General features: G+C 50.1%; 2 protein-coding genes across 3 annotated transcripts in view; both read left to right on the top strand.

Moving 5' to 3' along the window:
• The first annotated feature begins 294 nt into the window (after window positions 1-294).
• On the top strand, window positions 295-3,997 carry LPAR2 (lysophosphatidic acid receptor 2). Its single transcript, XM_043587191.1, has 3 exons — window positions 295-1,016; window positions 2,096-2,837; window positions 3,568-3,997. The coding sequence occupies exons 2-3, from the start codon at window positions 2,096-2,098 to the stop codon at window positions 3,879-3,881; spliced, it is 1,056 nt and encodes a 351-aa protein (XP_043443126.1). The 5' UTR covers window positions 295-1,016; the 3' UTR covers window positions 3,882-3,997.
• A 3,564-nt stretch (window positions 3,998-7,561) lies between these two features.
• The window catches only part of PBX4 (PBX homeobox 4), a 42,804-nt gene continuing 26,201 nt past the window's right edge, over window positions 7,562-24,164 (top strand). Inside the window, exon 1 of one of the 2 annotated variants that reach the window (XM_043587183.1) lies at window positions 7,562-7,792. In XM_043587183.1, coding sequence (XP_043443118.1) covers window positions 7,641-7,792 — 152 coding nt within the window. In that variant the 5' untranslated portion in view covers window positions 7,562-7,640. Of the gene's footprint in view, window positions 7,793-8,390; window positions 8,609-24,164 lie in introns of those variants that run through there. The other variant, XM_043587184.1, reaches the window with a different exon arrangement.

Here is a 24,164-nt window from a genome sequence, read left to right as displayed (position 1 = left end):
CCAGGGGAGGGTGATGGGAGAGATGGGTGGGGGTAGCATCCTTTGGCCCCATTTACCCACCAGAGACACCAAGGCCCCCTTTCATTCCCAAACATGCTTGAGCACCTACAGGCAGTACGGGCTGAACCCAGGGAACCAGGCTGAGTCACACCGGCCCGGCCCTCCCGGAGCTCCACGTTCCCGATCCGGTCCTGCATAATCAAACAAATATAACAAAGTGCAGATAACTGGGACAATGGGGCTGTGTGCTCTGGGCTGTGGGAGCCCAGGGCCGCCACAAGCCGGGGCCGGGCAGCAGGCAGCGCTGCCGGGGGTGGAGGGCGTGGGGGCGGGATTTTCGAGAAACTTGAGTGCTCCCGGAGGGTCACCTGGGGCCGGAGAGGTCCGAGGGGCACCGGAGGCCGCTGCGCGCGGTAGCTGAGCGCTCAAGAAACGGAGGCGGGGCGGGGGTCCCGGCTGTAGGAGCCCAGTCGGATCAGGGCGTGGCTTGGAACTCAGCGACGGATTGGACGCCAGGGAGCGGGCGGGGTGGCCGGGCGGGGGCGCGGACCCTGAGACCACCCGGAGCTGCGCCCAGGCTGCGCGAGGTCACTGCGGTAATTCTCGGGACTTGAGTGACTCAGCCCCCGGAAGGCTCGAAACTGCGTGCGTGTGGGGTGCGCGAGGACGGGGGCGGGGGTCCCGCGCCGGAAGTGGAGAGGGGCGACCGAGAGGCCGTGAGGCCTGGAGGAAATGAGGGGGCGGAGGGGGGGCTGAGGTTCCGGGAGACCTTGTCCGTACCGCAGCCGCCGGGCTCCCCCAGGTGGCAGAGACGGGGCGGGGCTCCCCCAGGTGGCGAGGGCGGGGCGCTGCGCCAAGGCAGGGGCGGGACCCCGCCTCCCGTGCTCTTTTGGCTGCCCGCGCCCAGCGCACTCGGACGCTCCTCCGCTCCCCGCCGCGGTCACCAGGCTATGGGGCTGGGGCCCGCCCCGACCCCCGGGGAGGCCGCCCCTACTGCGGCGTGACGGGCGGCCCAGGTGAGGCGGGTACTGACGCTGGTAGGTGGGCGCGGGTCCCAGGTAGGGCGCGGCACGTGCCTGCGGGGCCGGGGCCCGCCCCTTGCCCCCCTCCTCTCCTGTTCCCCAGCTCCTCCTCTAGCCTGGGGGCGCCGGGAGGCCCGGCTGGCTGCAGCCTCCCTGACCGCCCCCTTTGTCCGCGAGGGTGCCAGGGTCCTCCGACCCACTCAGAAAGGCCCGATGCCCCGCCCGCTTCGGGAGCGCTCGCGCCCAAAGCCCGCCGCCCAACTTCTGGGGCTGCCTCGCTGTCCAACTCTGATAGACCTGGTCACCTCCACGCTCTCGCACGGACAGCAGTGACCCCACCCTGCGCACACACGTCCCCTGGGCTCTGCTCCCTTCGATGATCCCAGCACCAAACAGACCCTCCCTCACTTACTTTCACAGCTCACGCCCCCTTTGTTCCTCCCTCCCCCCAACCCTAGTACAGGTTGGCCGCGCTTGGGCAGATGATTTCTTGTTGGTTTTTTGTTTGGCTTATTTTGCTTCTTTATTTGATTTTTTTTTTATTTAAAAAAATTTTTTTAATGTTTGTTTTGGGAGAGAGAGAGCATCAGTAGGGGAGGGGCAGAGAGAGAGAGAGAGAGAGAGACAGACAGACAGACAGACAGACAGACAGACTCTGAAGCAGGCTCCAGGCTCTGAGCTGTCAGCACAGAGCCCTACTCGGGGCTGGAACCCACAAACCACAAGATCATGACCTGAGCCAAAAGCAGGCGTTTAACCGACTGGGCCACTCAGGTGCCCCTTATTTTTCTCCTTTAGATTAAAAAAGAAAAAAAAGCCAGTCATTTGATTTGGGAGATATCTTTGTAAGCGTCTTAGTAGTCAATAAGCAACTGCTGCCCATCCCCCCGCACTCCCACCGTGTAGCTTGCTTTTCCAGGTTACCCTGGTCTCCACCACGGCCACTTTACCCTGAGGCATCTGACTTTGAGACCCTTGCCCTTCCTGTCCTGACCCTCCCCTCTGGCCGCTGCTCCTTCCTGTATCCTTCCAACAAATGCCACCTGCGCTGACCTCTCCCTCTGTGCCCCCAGATGGTCAGCATGGGCCAGTGCTACTACAATGAGACCATCGGCTTCTTCTACAACAACAGTGGCAAGGAGCTCAGCTCCCACTGGCGGCCCAAGGATGTAGTTGTGGTGGCTCTGGGGCTGACCGTCAGCGTGCTGGTGCTGCTGACCAACCTGCTGGTGATCGCGGCCATCGCCTCCAACCGCCGCTTCCACCAGCCCATTTACTACCTGCTGGGCAACCTGGCTGCAGCTGACCTCTTTGCCGGTGTGGCCTACCTCTTCCTCATGTTCCACACGGGCCCTCGCACTGCGCGGCTCTCGGTGGAGGGCTGGTTTGTGCGGCAGGGCCTGCTGGACACCAGCCTGACGGCGTCAGTGGCCACGCTGCTGGCCATCGCTGTGGAGCGGCACCGCAGTGTGATGGCCGTGCAGCTGCACAGCCGCCTGCCCCATGGCCGAGTCGTCATGCTCATCGTGGGGGTGTGGGTGGCCGCGCTGGGCCTGGGGCTGCTGCCCGCCCACTTCTGGCACTGCCTCTGTGCCCTGGACCGCTGCTCACGCATGGCCCCCCTGCTCAGCCGTTCCTACCTGGCCGTCTGGGCCCTGTCCAGCCTGCTTGTCTTCCTGCTCATGGTGGCTGTCTACACCCGCATTTTCTTCTATGTGAGGCGGAGGGTGCAGCGCATGGCAGAGCATGTCAGCTGCCACCCTCGCTACCGAGAGACCACACTCAGCCTGGTCAAGACCGTTGTCATCATTCTGGGTGAGTGAGTGCGCTCAGCTGGCCCAGGGTTGCAGGACCCCTGCTTCCCCCCACCCAACTCCCACGAGACAGGGGAGGGGAGGATTTGGGTGGGGAATGTTCTCCAAGGAGGTGACATCTGAGCAGAGACCTGAAAGCTGGGGAAGGGAAGAGTTCCAGGCAGAGGGGACAGAAGGTGAGAGCCCCGCAGGACTGGGCCAGTGTCTCCAAAGAGGAGGCCGGCGTGGCTGGAGAGAAGCAAGAGAGAAGGTCAGCATCGCCTCGAAGGGCACAGGCAAGAGTCAGATTTTGTTCTGAGTTCTGGGGGAAGAAGCCCTTAAGAGTTCTTAGCAGGGAGGAACGAGATCAGTCTGGCTGTTGAGTAGTCTGAGTGGGGGAGGCGGCAAGGTGTATCCCAGGAGGATACCCCCCCCATACCCCAAGATCAAAGAGTGCCTCTTCCCTACGATCCCCTCCCTCCCCGCCCCAAGTAACTGGCTTGTCCCACAGTGACCTCCTTTTCCCCACAGAACCAGCCTCCATGTAGAAATGCCCAGCACCCTATCTACCGTGTACCGGTTAGGAAAGGTATCCCTCTGGCAGACAGATCAGAGAACCGTGTCCGGCCGCTCTTGCCCTGCAACGGTGGCCGTTGTCTGGGCTCCAGAGACCCCTCCAGCCCTGAGCTCTAAGCTGTGGGTGCCAGGCCCCCTGCTAGCCGGCCCTGCTTACCTCAGGCTCCATCCTGCAGGGGCGTTCGTGGTCTGCTGGACGCCGGGCCAGGTGGTGCTGCTTCTGGACGGTCTGGACTGCAAGTCCTGCAATGTTCTGGCTGTGGAGAAGTATTTCCTACTCTTGGCTGAGGCCAACTCACTGGTCAATGCCGTGGTGTACTCGTGCCGAGATGCTGAGATGCGCCGCACCTTCCGCCGCCTCCTCTGCTGTCTGTGCCTTCGCCGGTCCACGCACGAGTCTGCCCGCTACGCACCCTCCACCCGAACGGGTGCCAGCACTCGCATCATGCTTCCTGAGAATGGCCATCCCCTGATGGACTCCACCCTTTAGCCAACCTGGGACTTCACTGGGGTGCGGCAGATGCCAGATCGTAGCCCCTGACCACTCGTGGACGCACCTGGCTCTCCCCAATCTGCAGGACAGACTTAAAGGCAGACCCCCAGTCTGCCGTGGCACAACTCCACTGCCAGTCTCCCCCAGGCACACAGCTCTGCCTGCTCCAGGGGCCTGGGGGTGTGGGGTCACCTCTAAATGCCCAGGAGAAAAGTCAGATGGGGTTCAGGAATCTGCCAATTAATCATCTCAGGTTTTGGGGGTTTTAACTGACATTTTCTATTTTTACCACACATCCCTGGTAAACCCCGTGGACTGCTTCCTTGTCTGTGGTGATGTGGGTGTCAAAGATGGGAGAGAGGAGGCCACCCCGCCCAGTGAGACAGGGTGACACGGACCGTGGATGCACCATCTGCCTGAAGCTGATTCTTTAGGGGTGCAGACTGAGGGGTGCTGAGTGTGATCTGGGAAAAGATTTGTGGCCCCTTGCAGCCTCTGGGGTCTTGTCAGTCCATTATTAGAATCGAGGGGGTCTGTGGGGGAGAGCATGTTATAAGGAGTAAGTCTTTCCACTGAGGTCTCCAGAGCATTTTCTATCAACAACTCAGAGAGTCCCGTCTGTCCCTGTGTCCCAGAATTGTCCGCCTCAGCTCAGGCTAGGCTGGGATCTCCTCAGCCCTGTTCTCTTTCATCTTTGATCTCTGCACGGCTGTTACTCTCTCTTTTTTAAGTAATCTCTACATCCAACATGGGGCTCAAACTCACAACCCCAAGATCAGGAATCGCATGTTCTAACGACTGAGCCAGCCAGGTGCCCCACTCCATTTCTCTTGTTGGAGGTGTTACACGCATTCTCTTTGCCTCGGTCTCCTGTGCCTGTTCTCCTGCCTCGAACTCACCCTCTTTCTCCTGCCTGCCCTTTCGTCTGAGTCCAGGTTATTAATAGTCAGGTGTGTCCATCCCCTTCCCTGCCCCCCGACCAAGGGGAGTAGGGTCCATGGAGCAGGATGCAGGATTTTAGAGTTGTCATTTCCCAGGCTCCTCTGAGGTGCCCGGCACTCTGATAAGCACTGTAGTTGCGTTATTTAATCATCACTTGCATCTTGTGGTGCAGGCATGACACTTAACTTTCACAGGACAGGAGCTCAGAGGGGTTGCCATCTGGCCTGTGGTTGCATAGCTTCAAAAGACACAGAGATGAATCAAGGGACTAGAGAGGCACCTGGGGAGAGGGCTTTGGATTCCCCACAGAGTCAAGAGTTGGTCACAACCTCAGCTTGGTTTTCCTCCTCTCACCCCACAGCCCCCCCAAGGCTCAGACATGCCATGATGAGCCCCCTCTCAGGTGCTCATAAAGGCACCCTGCTAGGTACAGTGTAGACCAGAATCTGGATTCTCTGCTTCCGCTTAAGGGGGGGCAGGGGGATACAAGGTTATAGCCTCTTAAGGTTCACATGCTAAATAAAAGCCTCCCATTGGAGGCCAAATTCTTAAATCACTAAAGCACGCATTGCTGCAGAACCAAAAACATCTAGGTCCCTTCTTCGCTGAATGGGGCTGGGTTTCCCTTTGGGAAAACTCCCCCTGCCCTAAGACAGCTCTGTGGGGCGGCAAGAATGAACCGGGATGCTGGATACTTCAGGATCCGAGGTGGGCAGCATGTCTTCTAGGGCCTGAGGCCTGAAATCTCCAGAGATGATGACCCTCCCACCATATGCCTGGGCACAGGCCCATGAAAGGCCGCCCTTGCCTCTGCGGGACTCCAGGCCCATTGGACAGACATGTCACTTTAGGTGCCAAAGCCACTTCGTATGGGGTGGGGACCCCAAATGGCCTCCCAAAGGCAGTTTTAAGTTTCACTTGCTCTGAGCTGGCCGCTCGCGCACTAGTATCCTCCGGGCTCTAACCCACACTCCTCTGGTCCCATCGATTTTCCCCTCTTCTGTAGGTGTCTCCGCCATGCAAGTTTTGGTCCCTAAAGCTTTCAACCCTCCGCCCCCACTGTTCTCTGAAAGACACTGAAATTACAAACAACTTTGAGGTTTCATGTACAGGGCTGCTGAACTTTTGTACGGGGCAACAGCTGTTGCCCTGACAACAGTCCTGGTCGCCACAGCTTCTAGTACTTCCTCTTACTGGGGCCAAGTGGCAGGTTTCCTTACTCGGGGAGCTTCCAGAGGGGTTCTTCACATCCCGCATCACTCATTTCCATTCCCTGCCGTCCTCTTTGGGGTCCTCCAATCCAGTCAAACCAGATAGGGTGACCGCGTTTCCTCTCCAGCGGCAATGAGAACATGGGCCTTGGCCTGAAGGGTTTCCAGAGGGACTGGGGACCCTTGAGGAGCCTGCGTCTCGACTCTGTCCTCAGAGAAAACGGGCTCCAGCAGGTCCTGTGACTTCGGAGAAGTGATTCGTGTCCAGTCTGTTCCTTTTCTCTCACACGATGAGCCTTCTCTGACTCAGCTGTGAGGTCTGGTGGTTTGAAACAAAAGACCTGTGGACATCCACTCTTACTTGGGGTGGGTACACCTCAGAGCAGACCCTCAGGAAGCACCCTTCAGTAGTAGCTCAGTGACCGCGTGCTAGGGTTTTGAAGGCCCCGACCGGAGTAGACGGAGAGAGTGAATCAACGGGCGATCACTCGTCAGCCAGACCTTGAAAAGAGAATTGATTTCTGCAGCCGAGAAAATCACTCACTTCAAACCCTCCAGCCAGGGGCGCCTGGGTGGCGCAGTCGGTTAAGCGTCCGACTTCAGCCAGGTCACGATCTCGCGGTCCGTGGGTTCGAGCCCCGCGTCGGGCTCTGGGCTGATGGCTCAGAGCCTGGAGCCTGTTTCCGATTCTGTGTCTCCCTCTCTCTCTGCCCCTCCCCCGTTCATGCTCTGTCTCTCTCTGTCCCAAAAATAAAAATAAACGTTGAAAAAAAAATTAAAAAAAACAAACAAACAACAACAACAAAAAAACCCTCCAGCCACCATCACCACGCACTATTGCACCCCGCGTGGAAAGCTCTAGAGGGAAGCGCCGGGAGGCCAGGAGCCCTAGTGCCCATCTGACGGGGCCGAGACTGAGGGGACCATTAGGGGACTGGGTGTTAGGGCTTCTGGAGATGAATGGTGAGTGTTGGCGAGGATCTGAGAAAGGAAGGGGTGGCCTGAAGAGTAGGGTACTCTGAGGAGGGCGGGGGTGTCTGGGACACGGGGGCCACTGAGGAAGGGTGGGGACCGTTGAGGAGTGGGGGCTCTGAGGAGGAGTGGGGGCTCTGGCGGGGAGTACAGGGCGTGAGGAGGTAGCGGGGATGGTCTCTGAGGAGACTTGAGGGTCTCTTGAGGAAAAATGCTGGAGCTCTCTGAGGGAGGTGCGGGGGCTCTGAGGAGACATGAGGGGCCCCAAGAAAGAGTAAGGTCTCTAAGCAGGAGTCGTTCTGAGCAGGTGAGGGAGGTGGACATGGCGGGGCGGGGAGCCTCTGCGGCAGAGCGAAGCAGTGGTCGCCCTTCCTCGGCCAGGAGGAGAGTGAGGATGGGAAGAGCCGTTGCCTCGGCAACTCCCCACCGAGTCCCGGGCCGTTGCAAGGGGCAGTTAGGGGCGTGTCTGTGGGCGGTGCGCGGCGGCCTGGCTGGCGGCGGTTGGCTGGCGGCGGCGGCGAGGGGTGGGGCTTGGGCGCGCGCGCCCGGTGCGCGCGGGTGGCGGCGGTTGGCTGCGGCGCTTTTGTGAGCGGGCCCGCTCCTCCTCGGCGCCTCCCCGGTCCCGCCGCCCATGGACTCCCCGCCACGCCCGCAGCGCCCCGCGCCGCCTCTCCCGGCCCTGCGCCGCCCGCCGCCCGGGCCCCCACCAGGCCCCGACACAGGCGAGGTCCTGCAGCAGATCATGGCCATCACCGACCAGAGCCTGGAGGAGGCGCAGGCCAGGTGCTGCGCGGGCTCGACGGGGGCCTGGGCCGCCCAAAGTCGCGGGAGTGAAGGGGGCGGGCCGCGGGGCCAGGGCCAAGTTGACAGGGGGCCTGAGGAGTGAGGACGGTGCACAGTGAGAGCTTGGGGTGCATCTCTGGGCGGGGAGATGGGAGGGGAGATGTGGGGGCTCAGGGAGGACTGAAAGCGGGCCGGGGGGGGGGGTTCTGAGGCCGAAGGGATTTATGAGGTTAAAATGCGACGGACTGAAAGGCTTACGGGGTTAAGCAGCAGGTGATGGGTTTTAGGAGCTTGTCCTGGGGCGAGAGGGATGGGTTTAAGGGGAGTCTGTGGATGGGGAGGTATATGGTGAAAAGCAGTTTGGGGGTTTATGGAATGTAAAGGGTTAAGAGGGGAGCTGGGGGGTGTAAGGGCCGAGAGATGGACAGCTAAATGGATGCATTAGTGGCGTTTACGAGGTGGGAAGTTGTGAAGGCAGATAACGGAGAGTGGGTTGTGGGCAGTGGGACTCAGGTTGCAAGTGATGGGGGTGACTTGGTGCGGGAACCACCCGGAAAAAAAGGATGGTGGGGGAGCCGGGTGGAGGGATGGCGGTCCCCCGTTTTATTAAATCAGCAAAGTTTTATTAGACACTTAACTATGTGTGGGACACCCAGCTGGGTGCTGACGTAGCCCTAGCTCTCAAGCTCATAGTTTGAGGAAGAGAAAGTGAGTAGCAAAAACGAAGTCCACCTTGTGAGAGGAGGTCTTAAGAAAAGGGACGGCATCCTGTGCAAAGTCAGGTGTAGAGGACACAACACTTTCAGAGGGCTCAAGGTGAGAAAGAGCTGGAAGAAAACGCAGCCAGAGACTGAAAGTCCTGGGTTCAGTTCGGAGAGAGGTTGGAACCAGATCGCACGCGGCCTACCCGTCTCAGGAAGGAGTTTGGATTTTCTTTCAGTTGCAGTGGGAAAAATCACAGCGGGTTTAAGACCACCTGCCCTACTTCCCTCCACCCCCCGCTTGTCAGCCAGTGAGGAGTGGTAGCGTCTGCTTCACAAGGCAGCCCGTTGTGTTTGGGGCCTTCTCGAGTTATTAGAAAATAGGAAAGGACTGAATCCTTTTGGAGGATGAGGCCTCGTTGAATGGGGCCTATTCTTCGGGGTGAAGGGTGGTCCCTGAGGATGGGGCCAGGGTCTGGTGGTATGGACTGTGTATACAGTCAGTAGAGCCGCGTAGTGAGGAGGGGTTATGCCAAAGCCAAGTGAACAGCAGCCACGGGAAGGAGGAGGCGAAGAAAAGGTGGATACGGCATGTATTGTTCGTCAGACTTTGTCTCCTTTGCTTCTTGTGGATCGTCCACGCTCTGCAGGTTCACAGCCTCTATCTGGAAAGTTAAGAGTGTTCTCTCCGTGAGTTCGAGCCCCGCGTCGGGCTCTGGGCTGATGGCTCAGAGCCTGGAGCCTGTTTCTGATTCTGTGTCTCCCTCTCTCTCTGCCCCTCCCCCGTTCATGCTCTGTCTCTCTCTGTCCCAAAAATAAATAAACGTTGAAAAAAAAAATTAAAAAAAAAAAAGAGTGTTCTCCCCCACCTCCCTATGTTCATTCTACTCTGGGGGGCATTGTGCTAGGTGCTGGCGAAACCAAGATGGCTAAGACCTTCTCTGCCCCATCAGAGCTCATTGAGAAGTAGGGGGTGTGGGAGACTAATTATAAATCGTTGTCGTAATGGGTGTGCACTGAATAGAGGTGATCCCCGACACCTGGAAAAAAAGAGCTGGGCCAGGAGAGGGTGCCCTTGTGTGATCCCCTGTCTGCTAGGCTAGTCTGAGGGCAGAGGCTTTGTCATATTTTCCTGTGTATTCCCAGGACTGTGCACAATGAGCATATAGTAAAGTTTGTGGCACTTAAGATTCTGGAAAGCTCAGGAGGGGGAAATGGGCTCTTCACACCCAAGGAACCACAGAGGCAGTGCTTTGGGTGTTTGTGGAGCTCCCTGAGTTCCTTCTCTTCTAGGTAGGGAGCTGCTTAAGGAGTGAACTCTGCTCAGGTGTGGCCTTCCTCAAGCATCTGTCACCCTATCACAGCCCCATGGCTGCTGGTTTGTTTTTTTTTTTCTTATAGCAATCCAGACTTCCCCTAGATAGGCTTTAGAATGGCGTGCAATCAGCCGCCTCTTCCTTGCTATTCTTTTTTTTTTCTTTTAAGTTTATTTATTTTGAGAGAGAGTGCAAGCGAGAGAGGGGCAGAGAGAGAGGGAGACAGAATCCCAAGCAGGCTCTGCACTCTCAGCACTCATGAAACTCAGCACTCATGAAACCATGAGGTCATGACCTGAACCCAAACCAAGAGTCTGACACTGAACCAACTGAGTGACCCAGGCACCCCTCTTCCTTGGTATCCTTTTTTTTTTTTTTAATTTTTAAATGCTTTTTAAATTTATAGATTTGTTTTTGAGAGAGAGACAGACAGACAGACGTGAGTCGGGGAGGAGCAGAGAAAGAGAGGGAGACACAGAATCTGAAGGAGGCTCCAGGCTCTGAGCGGTCAGCACAGAGCCGGACGCGGGGCTTGAAGCCATGAACTGGGAGATTATGACCTGAGCTGAAGTCAGATGCTTTACTGACTGAGCCACCCAGGCACCCCATTCCTTGCTAATCTTGAAGGCAGCTTTTTTTTTTTTTTCCTTTTAAAACTAGCAAATTGAATAGTGAAGCATTATACATGCATGACAACTTGATTGTTGCATAAGTTCCAGGTTTCTTTTTGAGGTAAAAAAGGCCCCTGGGGCTTTTCTTTTGAGACTTGGTAGCTTCAGATCTGCCCCCATTTCTTTGGATGTAGCCTTTACCTGAACTCACCCAAGTCATTTAAAAGTCACTCAACTCCAGACACAGTCTTCAGTCCGCAAGTGCACCATTAATTCTACTCTGGAGCAAACAACTTGGGTGGGTCTTTTCCTCATAGTAAACTCTGCGGCCTGGTAGATGACCAACTCAAAAGGGGAAACACATCTTGTCTGTCCTGATCAGGCAACTGGGTGAGGCTTTTGCAAGTCTTTCTGACCCTCTCTCAGTACCCCTGCTGACCCCTTCATAGGCCCTGGAGTCAGTTTAGCTCAACTGTCTAGCAAGAAAGAATTTTTCATCTCAGATGTGCGGCCCTTTCAAACTATCTGGTCACCACAAATGTGTTTTGTTTTTGTTTTAATTTTTTTTTTTTTTTTAACATTTATTCATTCTTGAGAGCGACCGAGTGTGAGCAGGGGAGGGGCAAAGAGAGAGGGAGACACAGAATCCGAAGCAGGCTCCAGGCTCCGAGCTGTCAGCCCAGAGCCCGATGTGGGGCTCGAACCCACGAGCCGTGAGATCGTGACCTAAGCTGAAATCAGATGCTTAATCGGCTGAGCCACGCAGGTGCCCCACAGGTGTGTTTAAAGAGGGAAAACACACCTACTCTCCTTAAACCTTCATTATTCAAAGGCAGCTGCAAGTGCTTGTGCGTTGTTCATTGTGTCATTGTAGCTGAATAGTCTTAGAATAGTGAACTGTGTATTGTTCTTCCTCTGGGCTACACGGATAGTGGAGTGTGGGGACTTTGGAATATACTGTCTTCGTTTAGATTCAGCCTGAGTCAACTGGGTACTTTCTACTACGTGAGGGATAACCAGCCTTCTTGAATGATCTTCTGACCTTCAGCTATATTCTAAGCTCTTCCTCGAGAAGGGGCAGTTCTGCATTTTCTGATTTGGTACTGTTTGCTGATGATGTCCTCCTTTCTTTCTTTCTTTCTTGTTAAGATTTTGTTTTTATTTAAAAAATTTTTTTAAGTTTATTCATCTTTGAGAGAGACAGAGCGTGAACAGGGGAGGGGCAGAGAGAGACAGGGAGACACGGAATCCGAAGCAGGATCCCTAGCAGACTGAGCTGTCAGCACAGAGCCCAACGCCGGGCTTGAAGTCACGAGTCGTGAGATCATGACCCGAGCCGAAGTTGGACGCTTAAGTGACTGAGCCACCCAGGCGCCCCTTAAGATTTTAAGTAATCTCTATACCCACCATGGGACTTGAACTCACAACTCTGAGATCAAGAGTCACATGCTGTACCGACTGAGCCAGCCAGGTGTCCCTTTTTTTGTATGAAACCAGTAAGGTAGAAAATTTTATCTCACTTGCCAAGGTTTGTCTGAGTATTTTGTCTTTTTTTTTTTTTTTAAGTTTATTTATTTATTTTGAGAAAGAGAGCATGAGCAGGGAGAGGGGCAGAAAGAGAGAGAGAATCCCAAGCAGACTCTGCACTGTCAGCACGGAGCCCGAAATGAGGCTCTCTCCCACAAACTGTGGGATCATGACCTGAGTGGAAATTGAGTCAGACACTTAACCTACTGAGCCACCCAGGCACTCTGACTATTTTGCTCTATCATGCATAGCCTTGTTTTTTTATAATAATAAATTTTACAACATTTTACAGTTTTTACATAGGCTATTTCATTTGCTTCTATGACTACCTTTGTGAGGGGTTTATGAGGGTTATTATGAGGGCTCTTTTGTCAAGACTGTCAGGCTCCAAAATTCTTCCCTCCTCCCAGGGTCTTTACCCAGTGTTTGAGTCATAAAAATCTGTTGCAAGCTCTGGGCCCTCTCCCACTCCCCACCCCCACCGGTTTGTTCAGGTACCATACCCTCGGGGATCCTCAGGACTCAGAGCCAGGAAGCTGCCTCTTATCAAAGGCTGATCGACTCCTTTTTTATCTGGTAGTGAGATTTCTAAGAAATTAGTATGAAAACTCTAGAGCTGAGGGGCTAATTTTGGAAACCTGATGGAGAAAGGAAGCAGAATGGTCACAGTGTCATCTGGAGATTCATTCTCCAGGAGCACCTGGGTGGCTCAGACAGTTAAGCATCCAACTCTTGATTTCAGCTCAGGTCATGATCTCACAGTTCATGGGTTCGAGCCCCGCATCAGGCTCTGTGCTGACAGTGCAGAACCTGCTTGGGATTCTCTCTCTCTCTCTCTCTCTCTCTCTCTCTCTTGTTCCTCCCCCACTTGTGCTCTCTCTCTCTCTCTCTCAAAGTAAATTAAAAAAAAAAAATGTTACTGGAAATTCATGCTCCATACCTGATGTTCTGGGGGAGGCAGCTGAAGAGGACTGGCCTTCAAGTCGTTCTGCGTGAATTGTGTTATGTGTTGCTGGATTGGCGGGTTTGGCTGCAGTGGTCACTTCTTGACCCTTTGCTTGTAGGTACACACTGACTCCCCAGATAGCTGTACCAGTCAATGTGGTAGTCGCTCACTATGTGTCTTTTATTTTTATTTTTTATTAAAAAACTTTTTTTTAATGTTTATTTATTTTTGAGAGAGAGAGACGGGGACAGAGTGCAAGCAGGCGAGGGGCAGAGAGAGAGAGAAAGAGACAGACACAGAATCTGAAGCAGGCTCCAGGCTCTGAGCTGTCAGCCCAGAGCCCTACGCGGGGCTCGACCCCACAAACCGTGAGATCATGACCTGAGTCAAAGTCGGATGCTCAGACGCTCAACCGACTGAGCCACCCAGGCGCCCCTCTATGTGTCTTTTTATATTAAAATGAATTAAAATTAAATAAAATTAAACAGTCTCTCAGTCGCACTAGCTACATTTCAAGTGCTCAATAGCTACATGTAATGAGTGGCTACCATATTAGGACAGATAGAAAACATTTCCAGAATTGCAGAAAATACTGAATAGTGGTGCTTTAGAGCCGTTCTTCCCAGGCTGGACATGGAGAAAATTTCTGTGGGAATCTTATTGCAGTGGAAGTTCTAATGTAGCAGGTCCCAATGGAGCCCAAGAGTCCACATTTCCAACAAGCTCCCAAGGGTGCCAGTGCATTGGATCCCAAAGCACACTTCGAGAGGTCGGGCTCTCAAGAGTGGAGATAATAGTGTCCCATTTATTCCTATTTTCATGAATCAGTTTACATAATAGTTGGTTAATCTGACAAATGAATTTATTTTGGAGCTTAAGTTGTGTTGGTGGGCATAATGGATTTTAAGTTAATCACAAGGGTCACATATTAGCATTGTTTTGCCTACTTAATATGGAAAGAACATTCAAAGTGAACAAATAAAATTCAGGAAATAGTTGATTTTTTTTTTCTTCTTAATGAAAATCTTGGCTTGGGGCCATAACACCCTGTTGTTTCAGGGTCTGTTTACATTTCAACCTAAGGAAATCAGGTTGTGGAAGTTCCAGGGTTGTTTCTGTATTTCCTTTATAGTGTCTATAAAACCACAGCCCAGGGGCGTCTGGGTGGTTCAGTTGGTTAAGTGTCCAACTTCGGCTCAGGTCACGATCTCACGGTTTGTGAGTTTGAGCCCTGCACTGGGCTCTGTGCTGACAGCTCAGAGCTTGGAGCCTGCTTCAGATCCTGTGTCCCCCTCTCTCCCTCTCTGTCCCTCTCCTGCTCACTCTCTGTCTCTCTCTCAAAAATAAACATTAAAAAAATTAAAAACAAAAAACCACAGCCCAGATTTGTGTTTATAGAACTTGAGTGTAATAGCAAGTGACTGCTGGGGGATGGGAATAGGTTCTTAGGGCAAAAACCCTTTATATATAATGAATAAAGATATGATGGAGAATGGTCACTGTTGTATTTGTTTAGAAGCAGGCAATTTGGTATATGGGGTGATGTATTTGAAACTATAAAGATCACATTTAGAAGTTGGCTTTTAGGCAACATAACAGGTACTACTCCAATTAAAGACCTTCACAATTTTTCTTAGGAAGAGATTTCTCTGAATTTTTTCTTTTTTAAAGTTTATTTTGAGACAGAGAGAATGGGTGGGGGAGGGGCGGAGAGAGATGGGGGACAGAGGATCCCTAGCAGACTCTGCTGTCAGCACAGAGCCCAATGTGAGGCTCAAACTCACAAACCATGAGATCAAGACCTGAGCCGAAGTTGGACGCTTAACCGACTGAGCCACCCAGGCACCCCTCTCTGAATTTTTTCTTTTATTTAGTTTTTATGTTTTTAATGTTTATTTATTTTTGAGAAAGAGAGAGAGAGAGACAGAGACAGCGCGCCATCGGAGGAGGGGCAGAGAGAGAGGGAGACACAGAATCTGAAGCAGGCTCCAGGCTCTGATCTATCAGCACAGAACTCCATATGGGGCTCGAACTCACTAACCATGAGATTGTGACCTGAGCTGAAGTCATATGCTTACTGACTGAGCCACCAGGCGCCCCATCTTTTTTTTTTTTTTTAATATTTATTTATTTTTTGAGACAGAGGGCAAGTGGGGGAGGGGCAGAAAGAGAGGGAGAGACAGAGACAGAGACAGGGCCAGTCGGGAGGCAGAAAGAGAGGGAGACACAGAATCTGAAGTGGGCTCCAGGCTCTGAGCTGTCAGCAGGAAGCCTGACACAGGGCTCAAACCCACAAACCATGAGATCATGACCTGAACCGAAGTCAGGTGCTTAACCAACTAAGCCATCCAGGTGCCCTGAATTTTTTAATTTGACTTTTACATATACGACATGCTAGATATTTTCTACTAGTAGAAATTTGTACGACTTTCTTAATTCCTCCAGTATTTCTGCAGATTGACATTGCCTATAATATGGACTAAATTTTAGTTGTTAAATAAAAAGAGATGATCTATGGGGCGCCTCGGTGGCTCAGTTGGTTAGGCGTCCAACTTCAGCTCAGGTCACGACCTCGCGGTCCGTGGGTTCAAGCCCCGCGTCCGGCTCTGGGCTGATGGCTCAGAGCCTGGAGCCTGCTTCCAATTCTGTGTCTCCCTCTCTCTCTGCCCCTCCCCCATTCATGCTCTGTTTCTGTCTCAAAAATAAACAAAAAAAACGTTAAAAAAAAAAGATCTAATTTTGACTATCTTTAGAACTTACACAAGTGGCAAAGCATAAACTGTCAACTGAATGGTGTGCCCCTTTTCTAAAGATCTATGTCCCTGTATTTAGTATTCTAGTTCTGGAATGCATGTCAGTGAGCATTTGGTTTTCAGCATGCCTGTTCAAAGCATGTGGGGAGTCAGAGGAGGAATTTATGGTTTGGAATTTCCCAAAGCTAGATAGTATTAGCCAGATGGGATCTACTTGTCCAAACCTGGGAAGTAGAATTTCAGAGTTGAAGTTTTTCTTTTCATCAATCTTAACAAGGTTCATTAGATCCCACCCACTTAGTGACAGCACTCTCTTCTTAGCCTGCTTGTAGGTTTTAGCTTTGCTCTTAGGATTAACACGCTTAGCTTGGCTTGGTCTAGTGCCAAAGGAAAGTCTTGCTGTCTTTGGAGTACTTTCCCTAAGAGTTGAATTTTGTTGGTTTTAAAACAATTTCCTAAAAGCTATCTAAAATCTAAGGTCACAGCAAAATCCCTTTTGAAGTGGTTTTATTAAGTAAAGCAACATGCAGAATATTTTAGAAAAGTTTCACAGGGGCACCCGGGTGGATCAGTTGGTTAAGCGTCTAATTTTGGCTGGGGTCATGATCTCATGGTTCATGAGTTCAAGCCCTGCGTCGGGCTCTGGGCTGACACCTCAGAGCCTGGAGCCTACTTGAGATTCTGTGTCTCCCTCTCTCTCTGCCTCTCCCCCACTCATGTTCTCCCTCTCTCTCTGTCTCCCTCTCTCTCTCTCTGTCTCTCTGTCTCTCTGTCTCTCTGTCTCTCTCTCCCCCTCAAAAATAAATAAAGGTTAAAATTTTTAAAAAATAAATAAAGGGAATGGAGCAGGGGAGGAGTAAGGAATCCAGGATGGGACAGGCCACCCATCAGAGTCTTGCACATAAAAGAGGAGTAGGACTTCCCCAAGTACAGAGGAGGGAGAGGGTCAAAGAGAAGCTGGTGAAGAGCCTTGAATGCCTTGCTAAGGGGCTAGAATTGATTAAAGCAGGCAGTGAGAAGTCACACCACCTTTTTGAGCAGGGGAGAGATCAGATGTTGTGGTTTTGAGTAAGAAATTTAGCAGTAGTATTGACTGTAACCAGTCCAGGGACAAATTAAGAAATAAGGACATTATAATGAGCTTTTCACAGACTTAAATTTATTCATTTTAAAGGTCATTCCTTTATTCAAGTTCTGCAGATTGTTTTCTTGTGTCATGTGAAAGAATTCCCCCCCCCCTTTTTTTTAGTGCCCAAACTAGCTCCTGATCCAAGGTTTCATTTTGCTAAATTACTGTAATAATTTCCATGGTTGACCTTGGATATCCATATATAATCTCAACCCCGACTCATCTAACCATTTTTGGTTTTTTGCTTTTGTGTTTGCTTTTAGAGTGACCTTTACCAGTGGTTGATGGCTTCCGTTAATGGATTGATTTTTCCCAATTTCACTGTTACAGAGAACCTTATTTTGAAATACTGGCCTCTGAGTCCTGGGCTGCTGTTCCTTCCTGGAACTTGGGACCCTCTGTGAATTTCTAGGCTTTCCATCGAAGTTCTATTACTTAAGAATTCATGTCTTCTAATTTTTTAAAAAAAAATTTTAATGTTTATTTATTTTTGAGAGAGAGAGAGCGTGCGAGCGGGAGAGTGGCAGAGAGAGAGGAAGACACAGAATCCGAAGCGGGCTTCAGGCTCTGAGCTGTCAGCACAGAGCCCTACGTGGGGCTCGAACTCACGAACTATGAGATCATGACTTGAGCCGAAGTTGGATGCTGAACCAACTGAGCCACCCATGTACCCCATCGTGTCTTCTAATTTTTGTTCTGTACCTAGGTCTGTCTCTGGGAGGTACATAATATTGTTGACTGTTTTTGTCAGCGCTGAACAAATCTTTCTAGAAAGGAGAATAATTAAGGAGATCCGATTCCATCTTTGGTTAAGGCATTAGAATCATTATTGCTCTCAGGGAAGATTTTTCAAGAAGTATCCTGTTCTATGAAGAAGAATATATCTCAGTATATCTTTAAATCTCAGTAAATCTTTAAATTCCCTGGTAATTTAAAATGATACCTTGTTAAGGAAAGTAGATTGTTCCATAATTTGGAAGAGTAAAAGTAAGTTCCAGCTAAAATTAGGAGCTATAATATACTGGTAGTAGAAGCCAGAATGTGGCTTATGTTCTTTTCATTTCCATGTTCCTTTCGAGTCTCAAGCAGGTTCTGTGCTGTCAGCACAGACCCCAATGCGAGGCTTGAACTCACGAACCGTGAGATCATGACCTGAGCTGAAGTCAGATGCTTAACCAACTGAGCCACCCAGGTGCCTCCCCTCTTTTTTTTAAATAATTTTTTAAAAGTAAGCCTAGCGGTTTGAAACAACATAACATTTTCAATCTCAGTTTCCAGGGGTCAGGAATCTGGGCACGGCTGAGCTGGGACCTCTGCTCAGGATCTCCCAAGGCTATAGTCAAGATGCTGGCTGGGCTGTGGTCCTATGTGGAGCTTAGGGTTCTCTTCCATCTTGTGGGATTGTTGGCAGAATTCAGTTCCTTGCAGTTATGGGACTGAGGTTCCCGTTCTCTTGCTAGCTGACAGCCGGGGCTACCTGTAGTCCTGCCACCAGCTCTCACCACATGGCAGCTGGCTTCAGGGCCCACAGGTGATGCTGTCTAGTCCGCTGAGATGGAGCTGTAGATAATGTAACATAAGCATGGGAAAGACTGTCTCATCATCTTTGCCACTTTGCAAGTCACAGGTTCTGCCCGAACAAGGAAAGAGGATTATACTCATTGGGAGTCACCTTCAGAATGTCCATCACATAAGTTCATCCCCTTTGGTAATGCTGTGAATGTGGTGGACTGTCCCCACTTTATTTACATCGTCATTGATGGTTTGCTGTCAGCTGCTTGATCACCTCTAGGCCAAGATCATGCCCAAAGCTTAGACATTTGTTTACTTTTCATAATAAACCACAAAAACTCCTGTGAAATGACTTTGTGTGTATTATAAGGTACTTTAGGGGTGCCTGCCTGGGTGGCTCAGTCAGTTGAGCCGTCTGACTGGCTCAGGTGGTGATCTTGTGGTTCATGAGTTCAAGCCCCACGTTGGGGGTACACCTCAGAGCCTGGAGCCTGCTTCAGATTCTGTGTGTCTCTTTCTCTGCCCCTGCCCCGCCCCCTCAAAAATAAACATTAAAAAAAATTTTTTTTAAGTTACTTTATACCTGTATCTGCAATACGATGTTTTATTAAGCAGAAAACTGAGCTGGGGATAAACATTCCTGAAGTTCCCTTTAGGAAGCAGAACGGCTGACTTCATTTTCTTTCCTCGCATTTTTAGAATTACGTTTACAGAAGATAACAAGCTCTAGCTGGAATCCATTTCATTAATGGTACTACTGCTTCCATAGAAGGAAAACATTCCAGGCTGAATATCCTGTGTGATCAGTTACCGTGCACTGCATAAGAAAGATTAATATTTGGGTTTAGATTTGCAGAAGATCAAATCTCAACCCCCACAAACATTTTCGTATTTGAGGTTCGGAGACGGGGACCTGATTCCTGCACCCCAACTCTAGCCTTTTGAAAGGCATCCCACGGGGAGGGGGGGTGCGTGGTGAATTGGGAAGGCACCTAGAAACAAGGAGGCTCCTGTAGACTGACGATGTAGGGAGCTGTGGCAGATGTCTGGCCTTCCTCGTAGCGTTCATCATATTTGACTTCAGTCATGAAGTTACCAATTTTCACATACATTATCCAGCCTTGGCAGTGTCTTTTAATAATGGGTATTTAGATGATAGCATTACGAGATTTAAAGTCACAATAACAGCAAATGTTAAAATAGATGGCACGGTTCTTCCTCAGAGTTCGCAGAAGTTTTGACACATGGACATACCATTACAATTACAATTATGCTCACTCTCTTGTGTTATCACGTTCTCCCTCTAGACTGGCTGTTTGGTGTCTAAGCATGTGCAAGTGTCTCCTGTCTTTAACAACAAAGAACAACAACCAAAAACGTCCCTTGACTCTCCCCCGCATCTTGATTTGTAGCTGGGATTTGTTTTATTTTTTTATTATTGTTTTTAATGTTTTATCCATTTATGAGACAGAGAGAGACACGGAGCATGAGCAGGGGAGGGGCAGAGAGAGAGAGGGAGACACAGAAGCCAAAGCAGGCTCCGGGCTCTGAGCTGTCAGCCCAGAGCCCGACGCGGGGCTTGAACTCACAGACCGTGAGATCATGACCTGAGCCCAAGTCGGACGCTCAACCTACTGAGCCACCCAGGCGCCCCAGGGATTTGTTTTAATTAGTCAAGGTAAGATGACAGACATAGAGACAACTTCGAAAGAAGTTTATTACTTACAGTTCCCCAGGGGAGGAGGCAGGGCCATACTGGGAAGCACCCAAGTCCGTCCGGAGAAAGGAGTGCAGGGAAAGCATGGCTCAGAATCTTTAGTGTGATTTCCAAGGGAAGGAATGGGCAAACCAGGGCAGGTGAGTTTGAGCAAGTTTAAGATTGGGCAGTGTAAATACTTGTGGCAGGCTCTGGGCGATAGCAGCGGTCGCTAATTGTTAGCTGGCCATCTGGAAATTTAGGGCAGGAGGAGTGTTGGCCGGTGCTGAGAGGTAGATAAAGAAGGTGGTTACGAATATGGGCTTAGGATTTGGATTTGCAGGAAAGGCGTGCTCTCAGGCAAGCTGTTTGGTATATCTGGAATTAGCTAGTGCTGGGAGGGACAGTTTCTCCCGGCCCCAGGGTGTCAAAGCATCATAAAATACTGAAGAAAAACAAAACATACTGCACACCTTTTCTTTAAACACCTCCTGCGTTTCTTTACTCTCTTTTATTTGAGGTTGCTGCTTCTACTTCCTCTTCTCCACCCATTCTCTCCCAACCTTCTCCCTCTGCTGAGTCATCGATGACCTCCTTGTGGCTAAATCCAAGGTCTCTTCTGGATTCTTCTATTGCTTTGCCTCTAAGAAGTATTTCTCACAGATTGCTCTTTTCTCCTGGAAACTGTTTTTCTTGGTTCCTCCTCACTGACAACTCGGTCCCCGTCTTTTCTGCAGGCTTTTCTCTGCTTGACTTCTAGAAGTCCACGGGCCTGGGTCTGGGGCATGGACTCCTTTCTCTCTACCCCTTATGATGCTTTCCTCAAATCTTGTGGCTTAAACTGCCACCTCTATGCCCAGGACTCCCCATCTTTATATTGCTTATCTCCAACCTTGAGGCCATGTCCATGTGCCTGGCTGCCTATCTGATACCTCCTCTTGGGTAGCTCCTAGCAATCTCAAGTGTAACCCGATCAAAGCACAGCTCTGCTTTCCAGACCCTTGTTCCCTAAACCTGCTGTCTTCCAGTCCCCCCTGTGGCAGTTAATGGTGTCTCCTTTCATGCAAAAACTAGTAGTAGTCATCCTTGAATCTCCTCTTTCCCCCAATCCCACACCAGTTTATCAGGAGGTCCTGTTGATTTCATTGCTGTAGTCAGAGACCTGCCTATTTTTTTTAAAGTAGTCTCCATGCCCAACATGGGGCTCAAACTCAGGACGCCGAGATCGAGTTGCATGCTTCACTGACTGAGCCAGCCAGGCAGCCCAAGATCTATCTGCATTTTATGTCTAGTACCATAACTGAACTAAGCCAGCAGTATATCTGGACTATTCCAGCTGTAGTAGCCTTCAGACTAGCATTCCACCCCTTGCCTTCCATTCTGGTCTCAGAGCAGCCGCGGTGATCTTTTAAAAATGCGGTTCACTTGAAGATAGGCAATAGATCGATGGAATAGAGTTGAAAATGCAGAAATAAACCCATATATATATATATGGCCAATTGATTTTCTACAAGGGTGCTAAGACCGTTGAGTGGGGAAGGAATGGTATCTTCAACAAATGGTCTGGAAAAGTGGATCTGCACATGGAAAAGAATTAATTTGATGGGGTCAGTCATAAGCATCTGACTTCGGATCGGGCCGTGATTTCATGGTTTGTGGGTTTGAGCCCCCTACTGGGGTCTGCTCTGACAGCTCCAAGTCTGCTTCAGATTCTCTATCTCCCTCTCTCTCAGCTCCTCTCTCTCTCTCCCAAAAGTAAACAAACAAACAAAAAAATAGGAATGCATTTGAACCCTTACCTAACACCGTATACAAAAATGAAATGGATCAAATACCTAAGTGTAAGAGCTAACCCTGTAAAACTCTTAGAAGAAAACAGAGGCATAAATCTTCATAACCTTGAATTAAGTAACGGTTTTTTAGATATGCCTAAAGCACAAGCAACAAAAGAATAGATAAATTGGATTTCACTAAATGAAAAACTTTTGTGCTTCAAACGACACTATCAAGAAAGTAAAAAGACAACTTACAGAATGTGAGAAAAAACTTGCAAATCATATATTAAGAGTCTAGTATCCGGAAAATATAAAGAACTCTTACAACTCAACAATAAAAAAGACATCACCCGATTAAAGAATGAGCAAAGAATTCGAATAGACATTTCCCCAAAAAACAATGGCCGATGAACACCTGAAAAGATGTTCGATGTCATTAGTCTTTAGAGAAATATAAATCAAAACATTCCAAAAAAATATAATGAGATACTGCCTCACACCCACTGGTGTGGCTATAGTAAAAAAAAGACAATAATGAGTTTGGGTGAGGTTGTGGAGAAATTAGAATCTTAATTGCTGATGAGAATGGAAAATGGTGCAGCCACTTTATAAAATTTTGGCATTTCCTTGCGGCGCCTGAGTAGATCTGTCGGTTAAGTGTCCGGCTCTTTTTTTTTTCTTTTAACATTTGTTTATTTTTGAGAGAGAACACGCGAGAGTGGGGGGAGCAGAGAGAAAGGGGGACAGAGGATCCAAAGTGGGCTCTGTGCTGACAGCAGGAGCCTGACGTGGGCCTTGAACTGTGAGATCATGACCTGAGCTGAAGTCAGATGCTTAACCGCCTGAGCCACCCAGGCACCCCTAAGTGTCCAACTCTTGATTTTGGCTCATGGTTCGTGATTGAGCCCTGCATCAGGCCCTGCACTTGACAGCATAGAGTCTGCTTGAGATTCTCTTTCTCCCCTTCTCTCTGGCCCTCCCCTGCGCTCTCTCTCAAAAATAAATAAAGAAACATTAAAAAAAAAAGTTTGGCATTTCTTCAAAAGGTTAAACAGTTACCATATGACTCAGCAATTCTCCCTAGACACGCGCTCACATAAAAACTTACGCGTGAATGTTCACAGCATAATTATTCATAATAGCCCAAAGTGGAAACAACCCAGGAGTGCATCAATTGATAAATGGACAAACAGAAGTTATTCACACAATGGAATATTATTTGGCCTTAAAAAGGGATGAAGCAGTGATACACAAAAACTTGGAAGAACCATGAAAACATGCTATGGGAAAGGCACATAAGGTCCCATACTCTGTGATTCCATTTATATGAAATGTCCAGGAGACATTTGTCCAGAGACATACCTATAGAGACCAAAAGATTGGTGGTTGCTGGATGGGAGGAGAGGAGAATGGGGAATGACTGCTAATGGGAACAGGATTTCTTCAGGGGGGTGGTGACAGTGTTGTGGAAATAGACAATGGTGATGATTAAACATTGTGAATTTCCAAAAAGCCACTGAATTGTATTTATTTTTTTTAAATGTTTGTTTGTTTTTGAGAGAGACAGAGACTGAGTGTGAGCCGGGGAGGGGCAGAGAGAGGAGGAGACACAGAATCCGAAGCAGGCTCCAGGCTCTGAGCTGTCAGCACAGAGCCTGACGCGGGGCTCGAACTCACGAACAGTGAGATCATGACCTGAGCTGAAGTCGGACGCCTAACTGACTGAGCCACTCAGGCACCCCAAAACTTTTTTTTTTAATGTTTATTTTTGAAAGGGGAGAGAGAGAGAGAGAGAGAGAGAGGGAGACAAAGAATCCGAAGCAAGCTCCAGGCTCTGAGCTGTCAGCACAGAGCCCGATGCGGGGCTTCAACTCACAAGCTGTGAGATCATGACCTGAGCTGAAGTCGGGCCGCCTTCCTTCTGGAGGCCACAGGGGAAGAGTCCGTTTCCTTGCCTTTTCCAGCTTGTTGAAGCCACCTGCATTTCTTGGCTTGCAGTTTTCTTCCTCTGTCTTCGGAGCCAACAGCATAGTGTCTCTGACTCCGTGTCACTGTATCTCTCTCTGAACACAGCTAGAAGAGGTTGTTCACTTTTAAGGACTTGTGTGATTAGATTGGGCCCATCTGTGTAATCCAGGCTAATCTCCCCATCTCAAGGTCCTTAACCTTAATCACAGCCACAGAGTTCTTTTTCCAGTGTAACATATTCTGAGGATTAGCACATGGACATCTCTGGGAGCCATTCTTCTGCCAACCACCATTCCCATCACCAGGAACAAAAGCCAGAGTTGTTCTCCTGACTGACAAGGCTCTTCTAGGTGACTCCCCCTTGCCTAACTTCACCTCCTGGCTCTCTCCCTCACCCCTTACTCCACAGCATCCTGGTCTCTTAAAAAGCCAAGCGTG

This window comes from Prionailurus bengalensis, chromosome A2 (assembly GCF_016509475.1).
Source record: "Prionailurus bengalensis isolate Pbe53 chromosome A2, Fcat_Pben_1.1_paternal_pri, whole genome shotgun sequence".
Classification (NCBI taxonomy): Eukaryota; Metazoa; Chordata; class Mammalia; order Carnivora; family Felidae; genus Prionailurus; species Prionailurus bengalensis.
This window is presented reverse-complemented; position numbering and strand designations above follow the sequence as displayed.